General features: G+C 43.2%; 1 protein-coding gene across 2 annotated transcripts in view; it reads right to left on the bottom strand.

The window, feature by feature from the left end:
• The window catches only part of fstl3 (follistatin-like 3 (secreted glycoprotein)), a 36,117-nt gene extending 20,368 nt beyond the window's left edge, over nucleotides 1–15,749 (bottom strand). The window contains exon 1 of one of the 2 annotated variants that reach the window (XM_063032105.1): nucleotides 15,628–15,749. Coding sequence is in view for 1 of the 2 variants with exons in the window: in XM_063032104.1 (XP_062888174.1) it covers nucleotides 12,652–12,727 (76 nt within the window). In the remaining variant the exon portion in view is untranslated. Of the gene's footprint in view, nucleotides 1–12,651; nucleotides 12,788–15,627 lie in introns of those variants that run through there. The other variant, XM_063032104.1, reaches the window with a different exon arrangement.
• Between the last annotated feature and the right edge of the window lie 1,960 nt (nucleotides 15,750–17,709).

Genomic DNA, 17,709 nt, shown 5'->3' with positions numbered 1-17,709 from the left:
AATTGAACCTGTGTTGTTGATGATGTAATAATGTTACACTAACTGCAATGCTACCGTCTGCCCGTGATTTGATTGGATGATACGCATATGTGATTGGCCAGGCCCATGATTCCAGCTTTTGCCTCCGTTTTTCATCAAACCAAAGGGCAGCGCGACTCACAATAGTTGAACATCTGTTTCGCCTCAGGTAATGAAAATCTGACAATGTGACTGCGTTAACTTCCAAGGACAAATTCAATGTAGCCATTCTGTGGGACAAAATCCTGAAAAAAGGGAGTGCTTTGCTCATCCTTGGCAACTTTTTGGAAAATGGATATTCTGAAGGGAAATTACCACTCCGATAGAAATACCTTGCAACACACATAAAAGTTGCTGGTGGACGCAGCAGGCCGGGCAGCATCTCTAGGAAGAGGTACAGTCGACGTTTCAGGCCAAGACCCTTCGTCCAGACTGTACCTCTTCCTAGAGATGCTGCCTGGCCTGCTGTATTCACCAGCAACTTTGATGTGTGTTGCTTGAATTTCCAGCATCAGCAGAATTCCTCGTGTTATAGAAATAACTTGATCTCCCTCACGGGATAATTTTACTTCAGAATAGTAATGGTTTCATTCAGGATCGGACCACACTGGACCAAGGATAAGTTTCACAACTCACAAGACATGGTTTAAGTGCAGGGCCAGGAATCCTGTCATAATATAAATTTAGGTAAATTGGTTACTACTGCCACATGCGTTGAGGTACAGTGAAAAACAGTTTTGCGTGCCATCCACACAGATCATTTCATCGGTACATTGAGGTAGAACAAGGGGAAAGAAATACCATAATGCAGGAAAACATGTTACTTTTACAGGGAAGTGGAGTGTGGACAGACAGTAAGGTGTAAGCCAAAATAAGGTAGATTGTGAGGGCGGAAGTCCACCTTCTCATACAAGGGGACCGGTTAAGTTGAGTTGCTCTCCGATCTTGGCAATTCACTTGCAAATGTTTCATCACCATGCGAAGAGACGTCGTCAGTGCACTGTTGTTTGCGGTGTGTCCTCCGCGTGCTTGGCAATCAACTGATTGAATGTCACTTTGGAAATTCATTTGTGATGTGGGGAGGAAATCTCATCGCTGATTGGTTGTGTGGCAAAGTTCACCCATTGTAGTCTGCAATTTTGCCCACATCGGCTCATAAGTAGGATTGAGGTCTACGTGTTTGTTTACAAGATTGTTCGTGGAAAACCACGCTTTTGGGATTTTCAATAGTTTAATAGTCTTAAAACAGTGGGTAGAAGCTGTCCTTGAGCCTGGTGGTACATGCTTTCAGGATTTTGTACCTCCTGCCCAATGGGAGGGTGGAAAAAAGTGTGTGGCGTGGCTGGGTTCTTTCATTATGCATATGGTATAATTATATTACACCTTTAACTTCAAGTAGCATTAGTCAATATGCATTAGGAATGAGTATATTATTTTTCATCCTTGAAGAGGGTGGGAGAAAGTGAGAATAACTGATGTTCCTGGCAGCTCATGGCATTGCACAGTTCAGAGTTCAATTCCATCGTCATCTGTACGCTCCCCCTGTGGAATGCGTAAGTTTTCCCGGGGTGCTGAAGTTTCCTCCCACAGTCTAAACTCATACCAGGTAGGTTAATAGGTCATTGTAAGTTGTCCTGTGATTAGGTTAGGGTTAAATCGGGGTTGTTGGGCGTTGCTATGGCGGTGTGGCTCGACGGGCCGATAGGGCCTATTTCGCGCTGCATTTCTAAATAAAGTAACTAAAATAAAAGTATACTTCCCTGTTATTTACTAGGGTTAGAATTACTTATTAAACCTTGGCATGCCAGCCTGCATACATTATATATTAGACTGGAGGTGCCAACTAAGTTAGCTTATGAAAGTTGTGATCCAATCACACAGAGGAGTGATACACCTTGGGAGAGGTCCAAACTATGAAATTCAGTTTATTAGTTCCACATTTACATCCACTGAAACTGATAATGCTACAATTTCAGCAAAGATTTCCATGCAAGGTAGAAACTATAGAACTGCACTTTATGCTGATGTCTGGATTCTATGACCATTTAATAACTTTGATCTTAGTCGCCTGACTTTATCCAAAACGTTGTTTTGAAATTATGATTGCATGACAGGAAGTAGAGATTGCTTTGCATTGGCATTAAACATTCATTGGGTGAGGCATCCATTAGTCTTGCGAGACCATGGATCTGCACCTGGAAAGTCTTCACTCTCCAGGGCGCAGGCCTGGGCAAGGTTGTATGGAAGACCAGTAGTTGCCCATGCTGCAAGTCTCCCCTTTCCACGACACCAATGTTGTCCAAGGGAAGGGCCGTAGGACTCATACGGCTTGGCACCAGTGTCGTCGCAGAGCAATGTGTGATTAAGTGCCTTGCTCAAGGACACAATACATTTTGCCTCAGCTGGGGCTCGAACTCACGACCTTCAAGTCACTAGTCCAATGCCTTAACCACTTAACCACCTGCCCACGCTGACCCACTTTATCAAAGTTCAAAGTACATTTATTATCAAAGTATATATGCAGTATACAACCCTGAGATTCATCTTCTCCACAGACAGCCACAAAAGAAAGAAAACCAAAGAAAACTGTGGAACCAGTTTAAAGAAAAATATCAGACCCCCATGCACAAAAAAACACGGAAAACGGCAACAAAAAAAAACAAGCAAAAAACATCGAACAGAAAACACAAAATCTAAAGAATACAGGCATATTCAGTTCAGTTCACTATCTGCAGGCTACCCCAATCAAAATCGCCCAAAATAACAGCAAAAAAGGAGTACCAAGAAACCAGAGACACATCATAACAGGAACTACAGAGTCCAATCCACAAACCACATCGATTAAACCTTGCCCAAAACCCAGAAATACGGCACCATCCTCCAACAGCTTCAAGAGAGAGAGACCATTCGAACCCAATCTGGTAAATACGGCAAATCTCTAGTAGCCTCTTAACTTCATCTGATAGTCAAAGATATTTTTATTCACCTTGACAGCAAAGAGGTGGAATTCTGGTGCGGTGCCTGTTCCTCAAAAGGACATTCTCTTAGTAATAAATGGCTCCACTTGAGGTTGGCAAGTTGTAACAATTGAGATATCATGGGGATCAGTGCTAGCTAAGATTTTAGATGTCTACAACTGATATTAATGGCTTGGCTGAAAGAAAAGAATGCATTGTATCCAAGTTTGTGATGATACAAACAAGAGGGAAAATTGTGTGGTGAGGAAGATATAAAAATAGCTGTAGGAAAAAAGTTAAATGAGTGGCCAAATATACAGCAAGTAGAATATACTGTAGTATTGTTTGTTCCAGTATGAAGTGAATGATGAAGGAGCATTTAAATACATTCACAAAACTGCTCAAAGGTCGTCCATAAACTTGTCAAGTCAATTGTCATGTGCGCAAGTATAGTAGCGTATGGATACAAACAAAAACTTGTCTTTGCTGCAGCATCACAGGTTTGCAGATTCAGACAATACATAGAACATATGTTATAGATAAATTATACAGGGCGGTGAAGAAAAAGATTCAGAATCAGGTTTAATATCACTGGCATATGTGATGAAATTTGTTGATTTTATGGCAGCAATACAATGCAATACATGATAATAAAGAAAAAATGTGAATTACATTAAGTATGTGTGTGTGTGTGAAGTATATTTTATATATATCTATCTATAATATTAAATTAAAAGTTCTACAAAAATAGAAATTAAAAAGTAGTGAGGTAGTGTCCATGGGTACAATGTCCATTCAGAAAGCAGAGGGGAAGAAACTGTTACTGAATCGCTGAGTGTGTGCCTTCAGACTTCTGTACCTCCTACCTGATGGTAGCAATGGGAACAAAGGATGACCTGACTTCTAGGGCTCTTTAGTGATGGATGCTAACATCAATAAGTAATGAGACAGTGCAACAAAATCAGAGACAAGTTCATGGTAGTGCAAGAGGTGGTCTGCACTGTTCCATTGCTGAGGAGTGTTGAGTATGAGTGTTGTGCAGGTCAGATCAAGGACCTCATGGTCCAAAGAATTAGTATTGTAAATATATTCAGGCTTTCACTATCATTTACCTCCCCCATGACAAACTGCTTTTAAACTAAAGACAACCTTGCATCTTTCATGTCCCTTTCACAGTAAGAACATAATAACATGAGAAATACAAACAGGAGTAGGCCATCTGGCCCATCGAATCTGTTCCACTATTCCATAAGATCGTGGCTGATCTGGAAGGAGTCTCAGCTCCAGCTACCCACCTTTGCCCCCAAATCTTAATTCCCCTGCTATGCAAAAATCTATCTAGTTGTGTCTTAAATATACTAAAAGAGTTAGCCTCTACTGCTTTCCTTGACAGAGATTTCCACAGATTCACTACTCTCTGGGAAAAGCAGTTTCTCCTCATCTCCATCTTATATCTATTCCAACGAATCTTGAGGCTTTGTCCCCTTGATCTAGTCTCCCTTACCAGTGGAAACAATTTTCCTGTCTCTATCTGGTATATTTTTATATGTTTCTATAATTCTCATTCAGAATTCCAGCAAATATAGTTTCAGGTTACTCCACCTTTCCTCATAGGCTAACTCTGTCATCTCTAGAATCAACCAGGTGAACCTTCTCTACACCTCCTCCAAAGCTCAAGTAAGGAGACAAGAACGCTATGTAGCCTCACCACTACCTGTACAGTTGCAACATAATCTTCCTACTCTTAAATTCAGTCCCTCAGGGAATGAAGGCCAGCATTCCATTTGCCTTCTTGATAACCTGTTAGACCTGCAAACCAACCTTCTCTGATTCATGCACAAGCACTCCAAGTCCTCGGCTCAACAGCATGCTGCAATCTTTCATCATTTCAATGATAATCTGATCTGCAATGTTTCTTTCCAAAATGGATGACCTCACTTTTACCAACATTGTAATCCATCTGCCAGACCCCTGCCCATTCACTTAATCTATCTATATCTCTCTCCAGACTTTGTGCATCCTCTGCACAATTTGCTTTTATACTCAATTTAGTGTCATTCAAGATTTAGATATGCTACACTCGGTTCCCTCTTCCAAATTGTTAATGTATACCATGAACAGTTGCACATTCAGCACCCATGCCCTTAGCAGTCCTCTTACTATTGACAGCCAACCAGAGAAACACCATTTATCCCAAGTCTCTGCTTTCTATTGGTTAACCAGCCCTCTCTCCATACTAATACATTGCCTCCAACTCCATACATCCTTATCTTAAGAATAGGTCTTTTTTGCAACACCTTATCGAATGCCTTCTGAAAATCCAAATATACAACATTCATCTGTTCCCCTCTATTCATCGTTCTCAGTATATCTTCAAAGAACTCCAGGAAGTATGTTAAACAGGACCTTCTCCTTTATGAATCTGCCTGACAGAACCATTTCTATCCAAATGTCTTGCTATTTCTTTCTTAAAGATAGCTTCAAGCATTTCCCTAAGTACAAATGTTAAGGCAACTGGGTCAATAGTTACCTACATTTTGACTACAATCTTTTAAAAACTGTGGTATGATATTTGCCCTCTTTCAATCCACTGAGACCTGCCCAGGTTCTAGAGAATTTTGGTAAATTATCACAAACACATCCACTGGAACTTCCACCATTTCTTTCCATAGTTCAGGATGCATCCAATCAGAACCTGAGGGTTTGCTTATCTTTAGACCCACTAGTTTGCTCATTAATATTCAGTGAAAGCAATTGTATTGAGGTCCTCCCCTCCCATTGCATCCATAACATCTCTCTTTGGCAAGTTAGGTGTATCCTGCTGTGAACACTGACATAAAATAGACTTTCGATGCCTCAGCCACTTCCAAATTACCCAATATTCATTCCCCCTTCTCATCTTCTAAGCATCTATGTTCACTTTAGCCAACCTTTTCTGCTCTATATAAATTGCAGATACTTCGAGTATATGTTTTTATATCTTGTATTAGTTTATCTTCATAATATATCTTCTCTTTCCTTCTTGCTTGCTTAGTGATTCTTCATTGCTTTTTAATGGTTTTCCAATTTTCCAGTTTCCTACTACTCTTAGCGACTTTGTAAGCATGAGCTTTTATTTTGATGCCTTCTTTTATATGGCTAGTTATCCAAGGCTGGCTTTCCCCACCTTCCCTGTCCTTGCTTTCAACTGGAATATACTTTTGACGAGAACCGGGGAAAATCTCTTTGAAACTCTCCCACAGCTTCTCAACTGTCTCACCATATAGCCTGTGTTCCCAGTCTTCGGTAGCCAGCTCCTCCTTCACTCTGCTGTAGTCTCCCTTATTTAGGTGTAATACACTATCTCCCTCCATTTGTATGAGATATTCAATCATACTGTGATCACTCTTCCCAACAGGATCCCTAGCTACAAGATCATTAACTTTACCTGTCTCATTGCACAGGGCCAGATCTTGGACAGCATTTTCCCTTGTAGGTTCACTAAAATGCTACTACAGATGCATTCTATGAAGTCCTTTTCAAGACTGCCTTGACTAACTTGATTTTCTCAATCCATATGCAAGCAAAAGTCCCCCGATGCCAACTACTGTTCCATTCTTACACACAAGAAGGGTCAGAGCCATCTCTATTTCCTGAGGAAACTGAGGTCCTTTACATCTGCCGGACAATGCTGAGGATGTTCTACGAGTCTGTGGTGGCCAGTGCTATGTTTGCTGTTGTATGCTGGGGCAGCAGGCTGAGGGTAGCAGACACCAATGGAATCAACAAACTCATTCGTAAGGCCGGTGTTGTTGTGGGGATGTAACTGGACTCTCTGACGGTGGTGTCTGAAAAGAGGATGCTGTCCAAGTTGCATGCCATCTTGGACAATGCCTCCCATCCACTACATAATGTACTGGTTGGGCACAGGAGTACATTCAGCCAGAGACTCATTCCACCAAGATGCAACACAGAGCGTCATAGGAAGTCATTCCTCCCTGTAGCCATCAAACTTTACAACTTCTCCCTTGGAGGGTCAGACACCCTGAGCCAATGGGCTGGTCCTGGACTTATTTCCTGGCATAATTTACATATTACTATTTAATTATTTATGGTTTTATTACTATTTGATTATTTATGGTGCAACTGTGTAACGAAAACCAATTTCCCCCGGGATCAATAAAGTATGATTATGACTATGACTATTAAATCTTTGTTTATTGCCTGTGCCACTACAACGATGTTATTCGGTGGTCAACTCCACCAGTGATTTTTTTTTCTGTTTACTATTCCTAATCTCTACTCAAATGGGCTGAACATTCTGCTTCTTAGATTGTATATCGTCTCTCACCGTCACTCATATCTCATCCTTGGTGAAGAGCATTATCCCACCTCCCATATCTACCTGCCTATCTTTCCATATTCCTTGATGCCCTTGGATATTTAATTCCCATCATTTGCACCCTGCAAAACATGTTTCTGTAATAATCACTAAATCATCCCCCCCTTGAGTCACAAGCTCACTGGCCTAGTTTCAAATACTATGTGCATTCAGATAAAGTGCCCTTATACTCGTTGTCCTTTCAGAATCTAGTAACTTTATGTCCTTTACATTTGACATTGCTGTACTCCACCCTGACCTTTTTTTCTTTTCTAATTTGTGCTTTGGCCTCTGCATTGTTACTCACTGTCTTTCTGTCTGCATTCCCATCCCCCTGCGTGTTAGTTTAAACCCTCCCCAATAGCACTAGTAAAGAATCCCCTGAGGACAGGGGTTCCCAGCCTGTTTAATGCTGTCGAGCCTTACCAGAATCAGAATCAGGTTTAATATCACCAGCATATGTCGTTAACTTACCAGCAGCAGTACGATGTAATACATGATAAATATAGAAAAATAAATAAAATACAGTAAGTTCATATATATATGGATATGTCAAAATAGTTAAAATTATTGAAAATAGCTCAAAAACAGAAAAAAAAGTGAGGTAGTGTTCGTGGGTTCAATATCCATTTATAAATTGGATGGCAGAAGGCAAGAAGCTGTTCCTGAATCACTCAGTGTGTGCCTTCAGGGGGTGTACCTCCTTCCTGATGGAAACAATGAGAAGAGAGCCTGTCCTGGGTGATGAGGATCCTTAATAATGGACACTGCTTTCTGAGGCACCGGTCCTATGGAGGCTAGTACCCATAATGGAGCTGACTAATTTTACAACTTGTTGTTGCTTCTTTTGGATACCAGATGGTGATGCAGCCTGCCAGGGTGCTCTCCACAGTACACCTGTAGAAATTTTCAAGTGTTTTAGGTGGCAAACCAAACCTTCTCAAACTCCCAATGAAATATAGCCATGAACCCCAGGTTAGGAACCCCTGCCCGAGGACATTGGTCCTGGTCGTGCCCAGGTGCTCACTTACTGTTAAGTTGTCACCAGTCCTACCACCCCCAGGACTGGTTCCCATGGCCCGGGAACGTGAAGTGATGATACAAGGTGTTTACAACCAATGAAGCGGTTTGGAACTGTGCCCTCTGCCACACTGCAGAAAAACAAGGCTGCCTGAGCGAAGTTAAACAAATATCATTAAAGAACAGAGTCCATCTTGAACCTTTTACATCACCTGCCACACATTGGTAATTGGTTTATTGTTACCAAGATACAGTGAAAATCCTTTGTTTGCATGCCTTCCAGGTGGATCATTCCAAGTTCAAAGTAGTACAAAAGGAAAACAGTATCAGAATAGAACATAGAACACTTCAACACAGTACAGGTCTTGGGCCCATGACACCGACCTCCTCTAAGGTCAATGGTTCTAACCCTACCCGTCTACAGGGATACAGGATTTATTGTAACAGTTACAGAGAAAGTGCAGCGCACATAGACAAATACAAGGTGCAAGGGTCATGTCAAGGTAGTTTGGGAGATCTAAGAGTTCATCTTTATCTTATGAGGACATATTGGGCATCTCATCGGTAGACTGGCACTTCAGGCAGTCTTTCAACACCAGACTGGAGGTTCAGCTGAGATGTCTGTATTTGAGGTTTCTCGAGGGTAACTTTTAGGCCCAGATACAAAACAGCAACCAGTTCAGCCACCGCTGACGTTTCCAACAAGGCAACACAGATAAAACAAAACTTTCACTTATGAGGTGGTGTCATGGTCTGGATCGGGGTCCCTTTAAATTTAGCTTGTTTATGTTACGATCCGGACTGTTGATTCCCTGTTTTCTCGTGTCCCTTGGCTATGGTGATGAGAGGCAATTAATGCTCGGCTGGACCGGTAATTTATAGTCTCTGGCTTTCAGCCGTTCGGCGCGGGAGCGTCTGCAAAGTCACCAAAGGTATGGCGTGCCAATGTCATCTGGCCGGAGCAAGCCTAGTCTCCACCCGAAGCGAGTGCCGGTAATTTGCCTTTCCTCACCGGAGCAACCCTGTCAAGTTACCTCGCCAAAGCGAGCCTGCAAAGTTTCCTCACCGAGGTGGGTCCATCAGTTAACCTGCCGGAGGGAATCAAGAACCGCTGTCTACTGTTTCCGGGTCGAGTCGAGAGCTCGCCACGACCTGGAGGCTCCAAGTCAAGTCCTGGCTCCGGTGGCATTCTAGCACCAAGTCAAGTCCTGGCCCTGGCGACATTCTAGCACCAAGTCAAGCCCTGGCCCTGGCGGTATTCAAGCACCAAGTCAAGTCCTGGCCCTGGCGGCATTCTAGCACCAAGTCAAGTCCTGGCCTTGGCGGCATTCAAGCACCAAGTCAAGTCCTGGCCCTGGCGGCATTCTAGCACCAAGTCAAGTCCTGGCCCTGGTGGCATTCAAGCACCAAGTCAAGTCCTGGCCCTGGTGGCATTCAAGCACCAAGTCAAGTCCTGTCCCTGGCGGCATTCAAGCACCAAGTCAAGTCCTGGCCCTGGTGGCATTCTAGCACCGTCGAGTCCTGGCCCTGGCGGCATTCAAGTACCGTCAAGTCCTGGCCCTGGCGGCTTCCCAGTTCTGAGTCAAGTCCTGGCCCTGGCGGTCTGTGATTCCTGTCCTACCCCCTTGTCTGAATCCCTTCTCTGCCCCTCTCGCCTCTAGCCCTCGTCTGCAGCCCCTGCCTGCACTTCGGTCTAGTTCCATCGCCGGAGCTAGATAGGTACTGTCTGGTGTTCATTCGTGTTGGTCTTGTCTTGTCTGGTCCTCGCCTCTGTGGGGTAAGTCAGGCCATCTTGCCGTTGCCCCGTGGAGGGTCATGAGTCCCGGCCCTATGTCCTGTACCCAAGGAGGGGTCCCAGCTCTCTGTTCTGTGTGAGAGTCCCGGCCCTATGTCCTGTACCCAAGGAGGGGTCCCGACTCTGTGTTCTGTGTATGTGTCCATGGTTCCGTGTACCTGCTCTCCCGAGACCGAGGCTCTGTTTTCCATGTTCCTCCTCTCCCTAGCCCATGTCATGTCCATGCCTGGTTCTGGGGTCCGAGCCCAAGGCAAGACCCAGGTACTGAGTCCTTGCCCAGTCTCGGGCTCGGAGTCCATACCCTAGCCTCTTCATGTCTCCTCTAGTTCTGGGAGCCGATTCGGAGTCCTAGCCCAAACCCTTGGTCCCAGCCTAGACGTAGTCCACAATCCTTGTCCAGTTCGCCACTCCTGCTCCTGCCTAGCTCTCCTGATATCGAACAATAAACTAAATTTAATTAACCTCACAAGATGTGTCTTGCATTTGGGTCCACTCTTGCTCCCAATGCCCCCACCATTGTGACAGGTGGTCATTTTGTTTCTGCATTTATGTTTTCCTATGCAATGATACCTGGTGCATTTAAATGCCCTATCGCCTACCAATTGAATAGATTATACATTCAGTCTGTGAGGAAATAATCTACAAAAATGGTTTACATCGGAGGTCGTAGTATGTCAAACAAGGCTTTTGTTAAGAACTATATTTGCGAGAAATACTTGCATGGCATTTACTAACGTTAATCTGCGATTCAAGGAATGTTTGCAGCGATGGAATAATTGGAGCACAAATAAAGTCTTGCGGTGGGCGGAACTCATCCCGCAGGACGCTGAGCGTTATTGGCATCATCTTGCTTCCATGCCTGGGAGCGGTCTTTGCTGCTCATTCACAAAACCAAAACTCTCGATATTGCCTCGAGTCCCCGGAGTTTATAATATTTGTATCTTTGTTTTAATTAAACTAGTGGGATTGGGACCACTTTCTGAGGAGCCAATCACGAATCAAAATGCAGACCCTACAGTCAACTTCGACTTCTTATTTAACGTGCTTTCAGCGAATCCGTTTACTTTGCAGTAATTTGGCTTATTTTAAGGTTGTTTAATGCCGCGGTGCAAGATCAGCTACCCATCCTCCACTTTCTAGGAGGGTTGTCCCGGGACGCCCCACGGCTCTACACTGCGGTCCCAGCGACTGGAGGCGGCGGCGGCGCAAAAGTAGTCAGCGGCCTCCCCGCCCAGTCCTACCAGCAACCAGCAAGTTAGCTGAGCTTGGACGGTGCTGTGAAAACTCACAGATCCCGCAGTGCCACACGGTACTGGCAGTGATCATTAACCTTCGGTTTAAGGTCCTTTAACTTCTCCAACATGGCTCACTGAAAATCAAGTCACTGCCTCTTAGTGCGCTATGTGAAGGAATGCGGGATGCCGTTAAACTGAACGCTGGAAGTAAACCGTTTCCATCAACTTTCATCAAAGTTGCTGATGAACGCAGCAGGCCAGGCAGCATCTCTAGGCCTGCTGCGTTCACCAGCAACTTTGATGTGTGTTGCTTGAATTTGCAGCATCTGCAGAATTCCAGTTGTTTCCATCAACTTTCCATTCCTCTCTTCGCCACCCCCCCCCCTTATCAATGGCCCCATCTGCGCTTCCACCCTAACACACAAGCCAAAACAAACACTTGGCTTTCAGTTTATGGACTTAGATTCCTTGTTTGCGCTTCTTCATTCACAGCCCAAACCTCTTTACACTGTCTCTCCTTTCTCCACGCACCTCCTACCCTCCTTCATCCCTCGCTCTCTCTCTCTCTCTCACCACACACACACACTCACAGTTTCAGCTTCGCGTGTTGTTTTCGTTTAGAGTGTCCCTCTCCCCAGTTCTGTCACTTCTCTCTGACTTTTGACACCGAGAGTTGAGAGTTGTCTTTTAAGAAACCAAAAGCAATATATCAAATGGTGATTTTAAAAGTTTTTTAAAAAATCGTTTTTTTAAAAAAACTAAATCCATAGCAGGCTAATCAGAATCTGAAACAGGTTGGCGCTTGGGGCGGGGTCCTCTATGGGAATAGAATGAACCTATCAAAAAGACCACTCTGTTAGATATCTGTGCAACGATTTATCATTAAATTCATCCAAAATGTTAGTACATATTTAATCCATGGGCTTTAGCGGGTGCATCATGAGGACAATCACACAGAAATAAATCGCCAATTTCTAGCACAGGTTGCTACTGATAGCTGCGAAATACATCAAATGAAATATGTTTTTAAAAAAAATCAGAGAATATACTGTTTTACCGAGCACCTCGCGCACCGAACATTTCCAAGTATCATAATTCCATTATTTCGCTATTTTGCTAACAGTATCTCGTATCCCTTCACATATCGAATTACTTACAAGAACTTTAAGCCTCGCCTTTGGTATTAAACCAATTGTTTGCGAGTATACCCGTGTTGCGGCTGCTTCAGACGAAGTACTGGAGAACTGTATTGGCCACCTTACTTACCATAAGTGGGGTTGCCGCCGATGAAATGGCACAGTACGGCGAAAACAAAGGGTGTCACGAAGACGTTCTTGTCCATCACGGAGAGTTAATTCTCAAATCACAGTCCCTGGACTTTCCTGCACTTCTCACATTGAATATGGTCTGCGAATTTCCAACCCCTCCTTAAATAATTGGGCCGGGTAGGCTTGTGAAACAAACGCGTCGTTGTGGGCGGGTTGACAGCAGCCAGTAAGATAGTGGCAAGTTGTGATTTTTTTTGCTGTCTGTCTTTAATGTTACCTCAAACTGGCCGATTCCACCCCCTCCCGCCCCCAGAGGATATCAACCAAAAGTACGCATCCAGGCCAGTAGGTAACTTTTACTAAGTTCTGAACATTAGTCGTTCGAACAATACGCGTCTGGGTTATTGCTGCGGGTTACTCGGTCATGTTTACAACTGTAATTTTCCAATATTTACAAGTAGTTTACTGACTTTGTAACAAGGAAGTTATAAAGACAGACACTAAGTGGCCATTTTATTAGGTACCACCAGTGGTCTTCTACAACTGTAGCCCACCCACTTCAAGGTGAAACACACAAGTGCGTTCAAAGATGTTCTTCTGCACACCACTGTTAGTTATTTGAATTACTGTCACCTTTCTGTCAGCTTGAACTAGACTGGCCATTCTCCTCTGACCTCTCTCATTAACAAGGCATTCCCCCCCCCCCACAGAATCACTGCTTATTGGACTTTCTGTACCTTTTTTTGTAAACGCGAGAGCCTGTTGGGTGTGAAAGTCCCAGATCAGCCGTTTCTAAGATATTCAAGCCACTCTGTCTGGCACAACAATCATTTGACGGTCAAAGTCACGTAATCACATTTCCTCCCCCATTCTGATGTTTGGTCTGAATAACAACTGAACCTCTTGACCATGTCTGCATGCTTTGAATGGCTGACACGTGGCTGGCTGATTAGGCTTTTGCATTAACCAGCATGTGTTCAGGTGTACCCAATAAAGTGGCCACGCAGCATGTTTCTTTTTGCAGTGCATCTGTACAGTATCAAGCACCCGGTGAGTCTTACGTCGAAAATTTCAATGGGCTTAGAAGTTAATAAATAGCCAATTTTATGACTAGACCAGTTTCATTGAATTACTTGTCAGCAGATACTGTGGAGAGGCAGAAGCAATATTTAGGATCGAAGAGTCATCAGCACCTACAGTTCAAATTTCAAAATAAATGTGTTATCCAAAGTACTTATATGTCACATATACAACCCCAGAGATTCATATTCTTGTGGGCATTCACAACAGATACAAAGAAATACAAAAGGATCAATAAAAACATGCAGAAAGACTGATAACGATCAATGTGCAAAAGAAGATGCATATACACACAGAGGGAAAAAACATATCAAGTAAATAAATAATATTGAAACCCTGATTTGAGGAGTCCGTGAAAGTGAGTCAACTCCAAGAGGACTACAACCTTTCATCATTTGGAGGCTTGCATGCCTCAGTGACCCCGAGGGCTATGTTGACTGGAGTCAGGGTCTTATGCTTTGGCTCTTGGTAGGGTCACCCATGACAAGCAGGATAAAGGTTAAGGGCCAGACAAAGAGTGGTCTATAGATCCTCCAGGGGGTTCAGCTCAGGGCTAACAACCCTGACTGGTCAAACAAAACTGTTACAGAAACAGCAATAAAGAACCTTCCATATCTGTGTGCGAAGGTATTCTTGACTCTCCAGCCGGCACTTACATGACTGACAGTAGTGAAAACTGACAGGAAGACGAAGAAAGCCCCGAACATTGCAACCGAGATGGAGAACCTTCATTGCTGCCCTAAACGCCAGCAAAAAAGGCATAATGGACAGCAGGAGGAAGTGAGTCCATAGGTTATAGAATCAGTTTAGTGTTGAAGTGAGTGAAGTTATCCATGCTGGTTCATGAGTTTGATGGTTGAAGGGTATTAACGGTTTCTGAACCTGGTGGTGTGGGACCTGAGGCTCCTGTACCCCCTGTTTGATGGTAGCAGTGAGAAGAGAGTGTGGCCAGGATGGTGGGATCCTTCATGAAGGACGCTGCTTTCTTGTGGCAGTTGTCCTTGTACATGTGCTCGGTGGTAGTTATGAATTAATATTTTATGATGGGGAGGGCTTTCAATGACATACAGTTGAGAGTATATTGACTGGCTGCATCGTGGCTTGGCATTGATATACCATTGGCTTTGAATAGAAATTCCTAGAGAAGGTAATGGATTTGGCCTAGTACATCATGGTAAAGCCCTCCCAACAACTGAGCACATCCGCATGAAACGCCGTTATAGGAAAGCGGCATCCATCATCGGAGATCGTCATCATCCAGGCCATGCTTTCTTCTCACTGCTGCCATCGGGTAGGAGGCACAAGACCACAGGACTCACACCATGAGGTTCACTAACAATTACTATCCCTTAACCATCAGGTCTTGAATAAAACGGGATAACTACGCTCACTTGCCCCATTATTAAGATGTTCCTAAACCAATGATATTACATTGAGGAGTCTTTATTGCATTATTTCATGTTCTCCGTATTTGTTGCTATTTATTTGCACAGTTTGTTGTCTTGCGCACTCCACTTGATCTTTCGTTGATCCTGTTATAGTTACTATTCTATAGATTTGCTAAGTGTATCCACAAGAAAATGAATTGCAAGTTTGTATATAGTAACTTATATGTCCTTTGATTTGAACTTTTTCCTGTGACGGATTGGGCTGCATCCATTGCTTTTTGTAGGTTTTTCCTTTCATGGTCATTTCCGTACCCGGCAATGATGCAACTAGTCAGTATACTCACGGATCTATAGAAGTTTGTTAAAGTTTTAGATGATATGCCGAACCTGCGCAAAGTTTTAAGAAAGTAGAAGACGAACCGTGCCTGCTTTGTTATGGCACTTACGCGCAAGTCCCAGGATAGATTCGCTGAAATTATAACGTCAAGAAATTTAAAGTTACTGACCCTCTCCATCTCCGATCTCCCGATGAGGACTGGCAGAAGGACCTCTGGTTTCCTCCTCCTGTACTCAATAATCAGCTCTTTGGTTTTGCTGACGTAAAGTGAGGGGTTGTTGTTAAAACATTTGGAAAAGACCGTTCGGCTCATCTTGCCCAAGTCAAACATCCGCTCCAAATGATTCTTGTTCTGGAAAAGAATCTCGGATTTTTTTTTAACCGTGGCAGAGTTATAGTCTTAGCGCGCTTCCCCGTCTCTTTCCTATTGAATCTCCACACATTCCACAAACTAAATCGCCAAGAGTTATCAACATTTCATTTTGATGCTAATGTTGAGTTACACAGTTATTACTGTTATTTAGCAATTAACTAATAGACGTTTAATCACACGTTGGAATCCAATGTGGCAGTAAAGGTTACAAGTAATTTTTTATTTCATGTTTTGTTTTTCTACATTAGTTCAAGATCCTATTGAAAAATTCAACTTTTTAAATACAGTACCTGTACACATTACTCTGTCTAAATATTGAAAAGCGTCCCCACGTTCTCAAACAAAGCAAATATGTTGACAAAAGGTCTTAATCTAAGTCTATAAATACTTGGCATGACATTGGTTACAGCGGAAATTGCTAAAATAGCAAACTTGTCTGAATGTGCTTTTCGCTGCTATTTATTGTATCTGGATAATAAGATCAGACTTCGGAAACGAGTACTATAATTGTGCTAAAACACATTTTCTTTATTAGCCGGGATTAGAAATCAGTTAGCGTTTGCGAGGGAAAGTTGTTGCAAAATTGGAGATTTGCGTGTTCCCGCCGCCTCCACATGCCCCGACACGGAGAACGGCTTAATTCCTAGTGTGTTTTCATACAACGTAAATTACAACGATTAACTGCAAACGTCTACGAAGAATATGGTTGGACACACACATCTGCAAAAAATTATATGCATACGCATTCAATTTAACGCAGTTAATCATATCCCCATAAGATTTATGGAAAAAAAATCTCATTTATACAAGAACATTGAATGGCTTTTCAAACGTGTGAGGTGCCTGTAGCTCTAATGAGTCCTTCTACAAAATAAAACATGTATTTCTTTATGATTCTTGTAATTTATTTTTATTGTTATTTTATGGAGTACGGGGTTTGTGAATCTCCTTGGTCAACCTGATACCTGTGGAGAATTAAAATTCGATTGACCCTCCAACCCACGTCATGTTATTCCACTAGCTTCTCTCATCCATGTAATATTTTGGACTCTCATTAAGTTCAAGTTCTATAAACCCCCCTTTCAACAGGCCCCTTCCATGAAATTGGATTCCCTGTGATCCCCACTTCTCTAATAACTTGACATTCTGCGAGACCTTATGCTATCTTGTTCACAAACAAGAGACAGACTAGAAATGGCAGCAGCAGATGTTGCTCCTTTGCCATTCCCCGGTATTTATTGTCCATCCCTAATTGATCTCAGGAAGGGGGCCATGAAATAACGTTCTGAACCACCGTTCTTCGACTGATGTAGGTACTGCCACAGTGAATAGTGATTTGCAGGATTTTGAATGAATTTATTTAGAGGTACAGCATAGAATAGGTTCTTCTGGTCCAACAAGTTGCACTGTCCTGCATCCCACCTATTTAATCCTAGCCTCGTCATAGGACAATTTACAATGACCAATTAACCACCTAACTGGTACCTCTGTGCAATGTGGGAGGAAACTGGAGCACTGGCAGGAAATCCATGTGCTCATGGGAAGGATGTACAAACTTTTAACACCAGTCAACTAATCACAGAACAATTTACAATAACCAATTAACCTACTAACCAGTATGTCTTAGAATTTTGGAAGAAATCTGGAGCACCTGGAGGAAACCCACTTGGTCATGGACAGAATGTACAAACTCCTTACAGATGGAGCCGGAAATGAACTCCAAAATTCAACACTCCAAGCTGTAATAGCAGCGTGCGAACTGCTATGCAACAATTGTGTTGGCGCGTGGCCAAGTGGATAAGGCGCCGGTCTAGTGATATGAAGGTCACTGGTTCGAGCCTCAACTGAGGCAGTGTGAGCAAGGCACCTAACCACACA

Source organism: Mobula hypostoma, chromosome 24, assembly GCF_963921235.1.
Source record: "Mobula hypostoma chromosome 24, sMobHyp1.1, whole genome shotgun sequence".
NCBI lineage: Eukaryota > Metazoa > Chordata > Chondrichthyes > Myliobatiformes > Myliobatidae > Mobula > Mobula hypostoma.
This window is presented reverse-complemented; position numbering and strand designations above follow the sequence as displayed.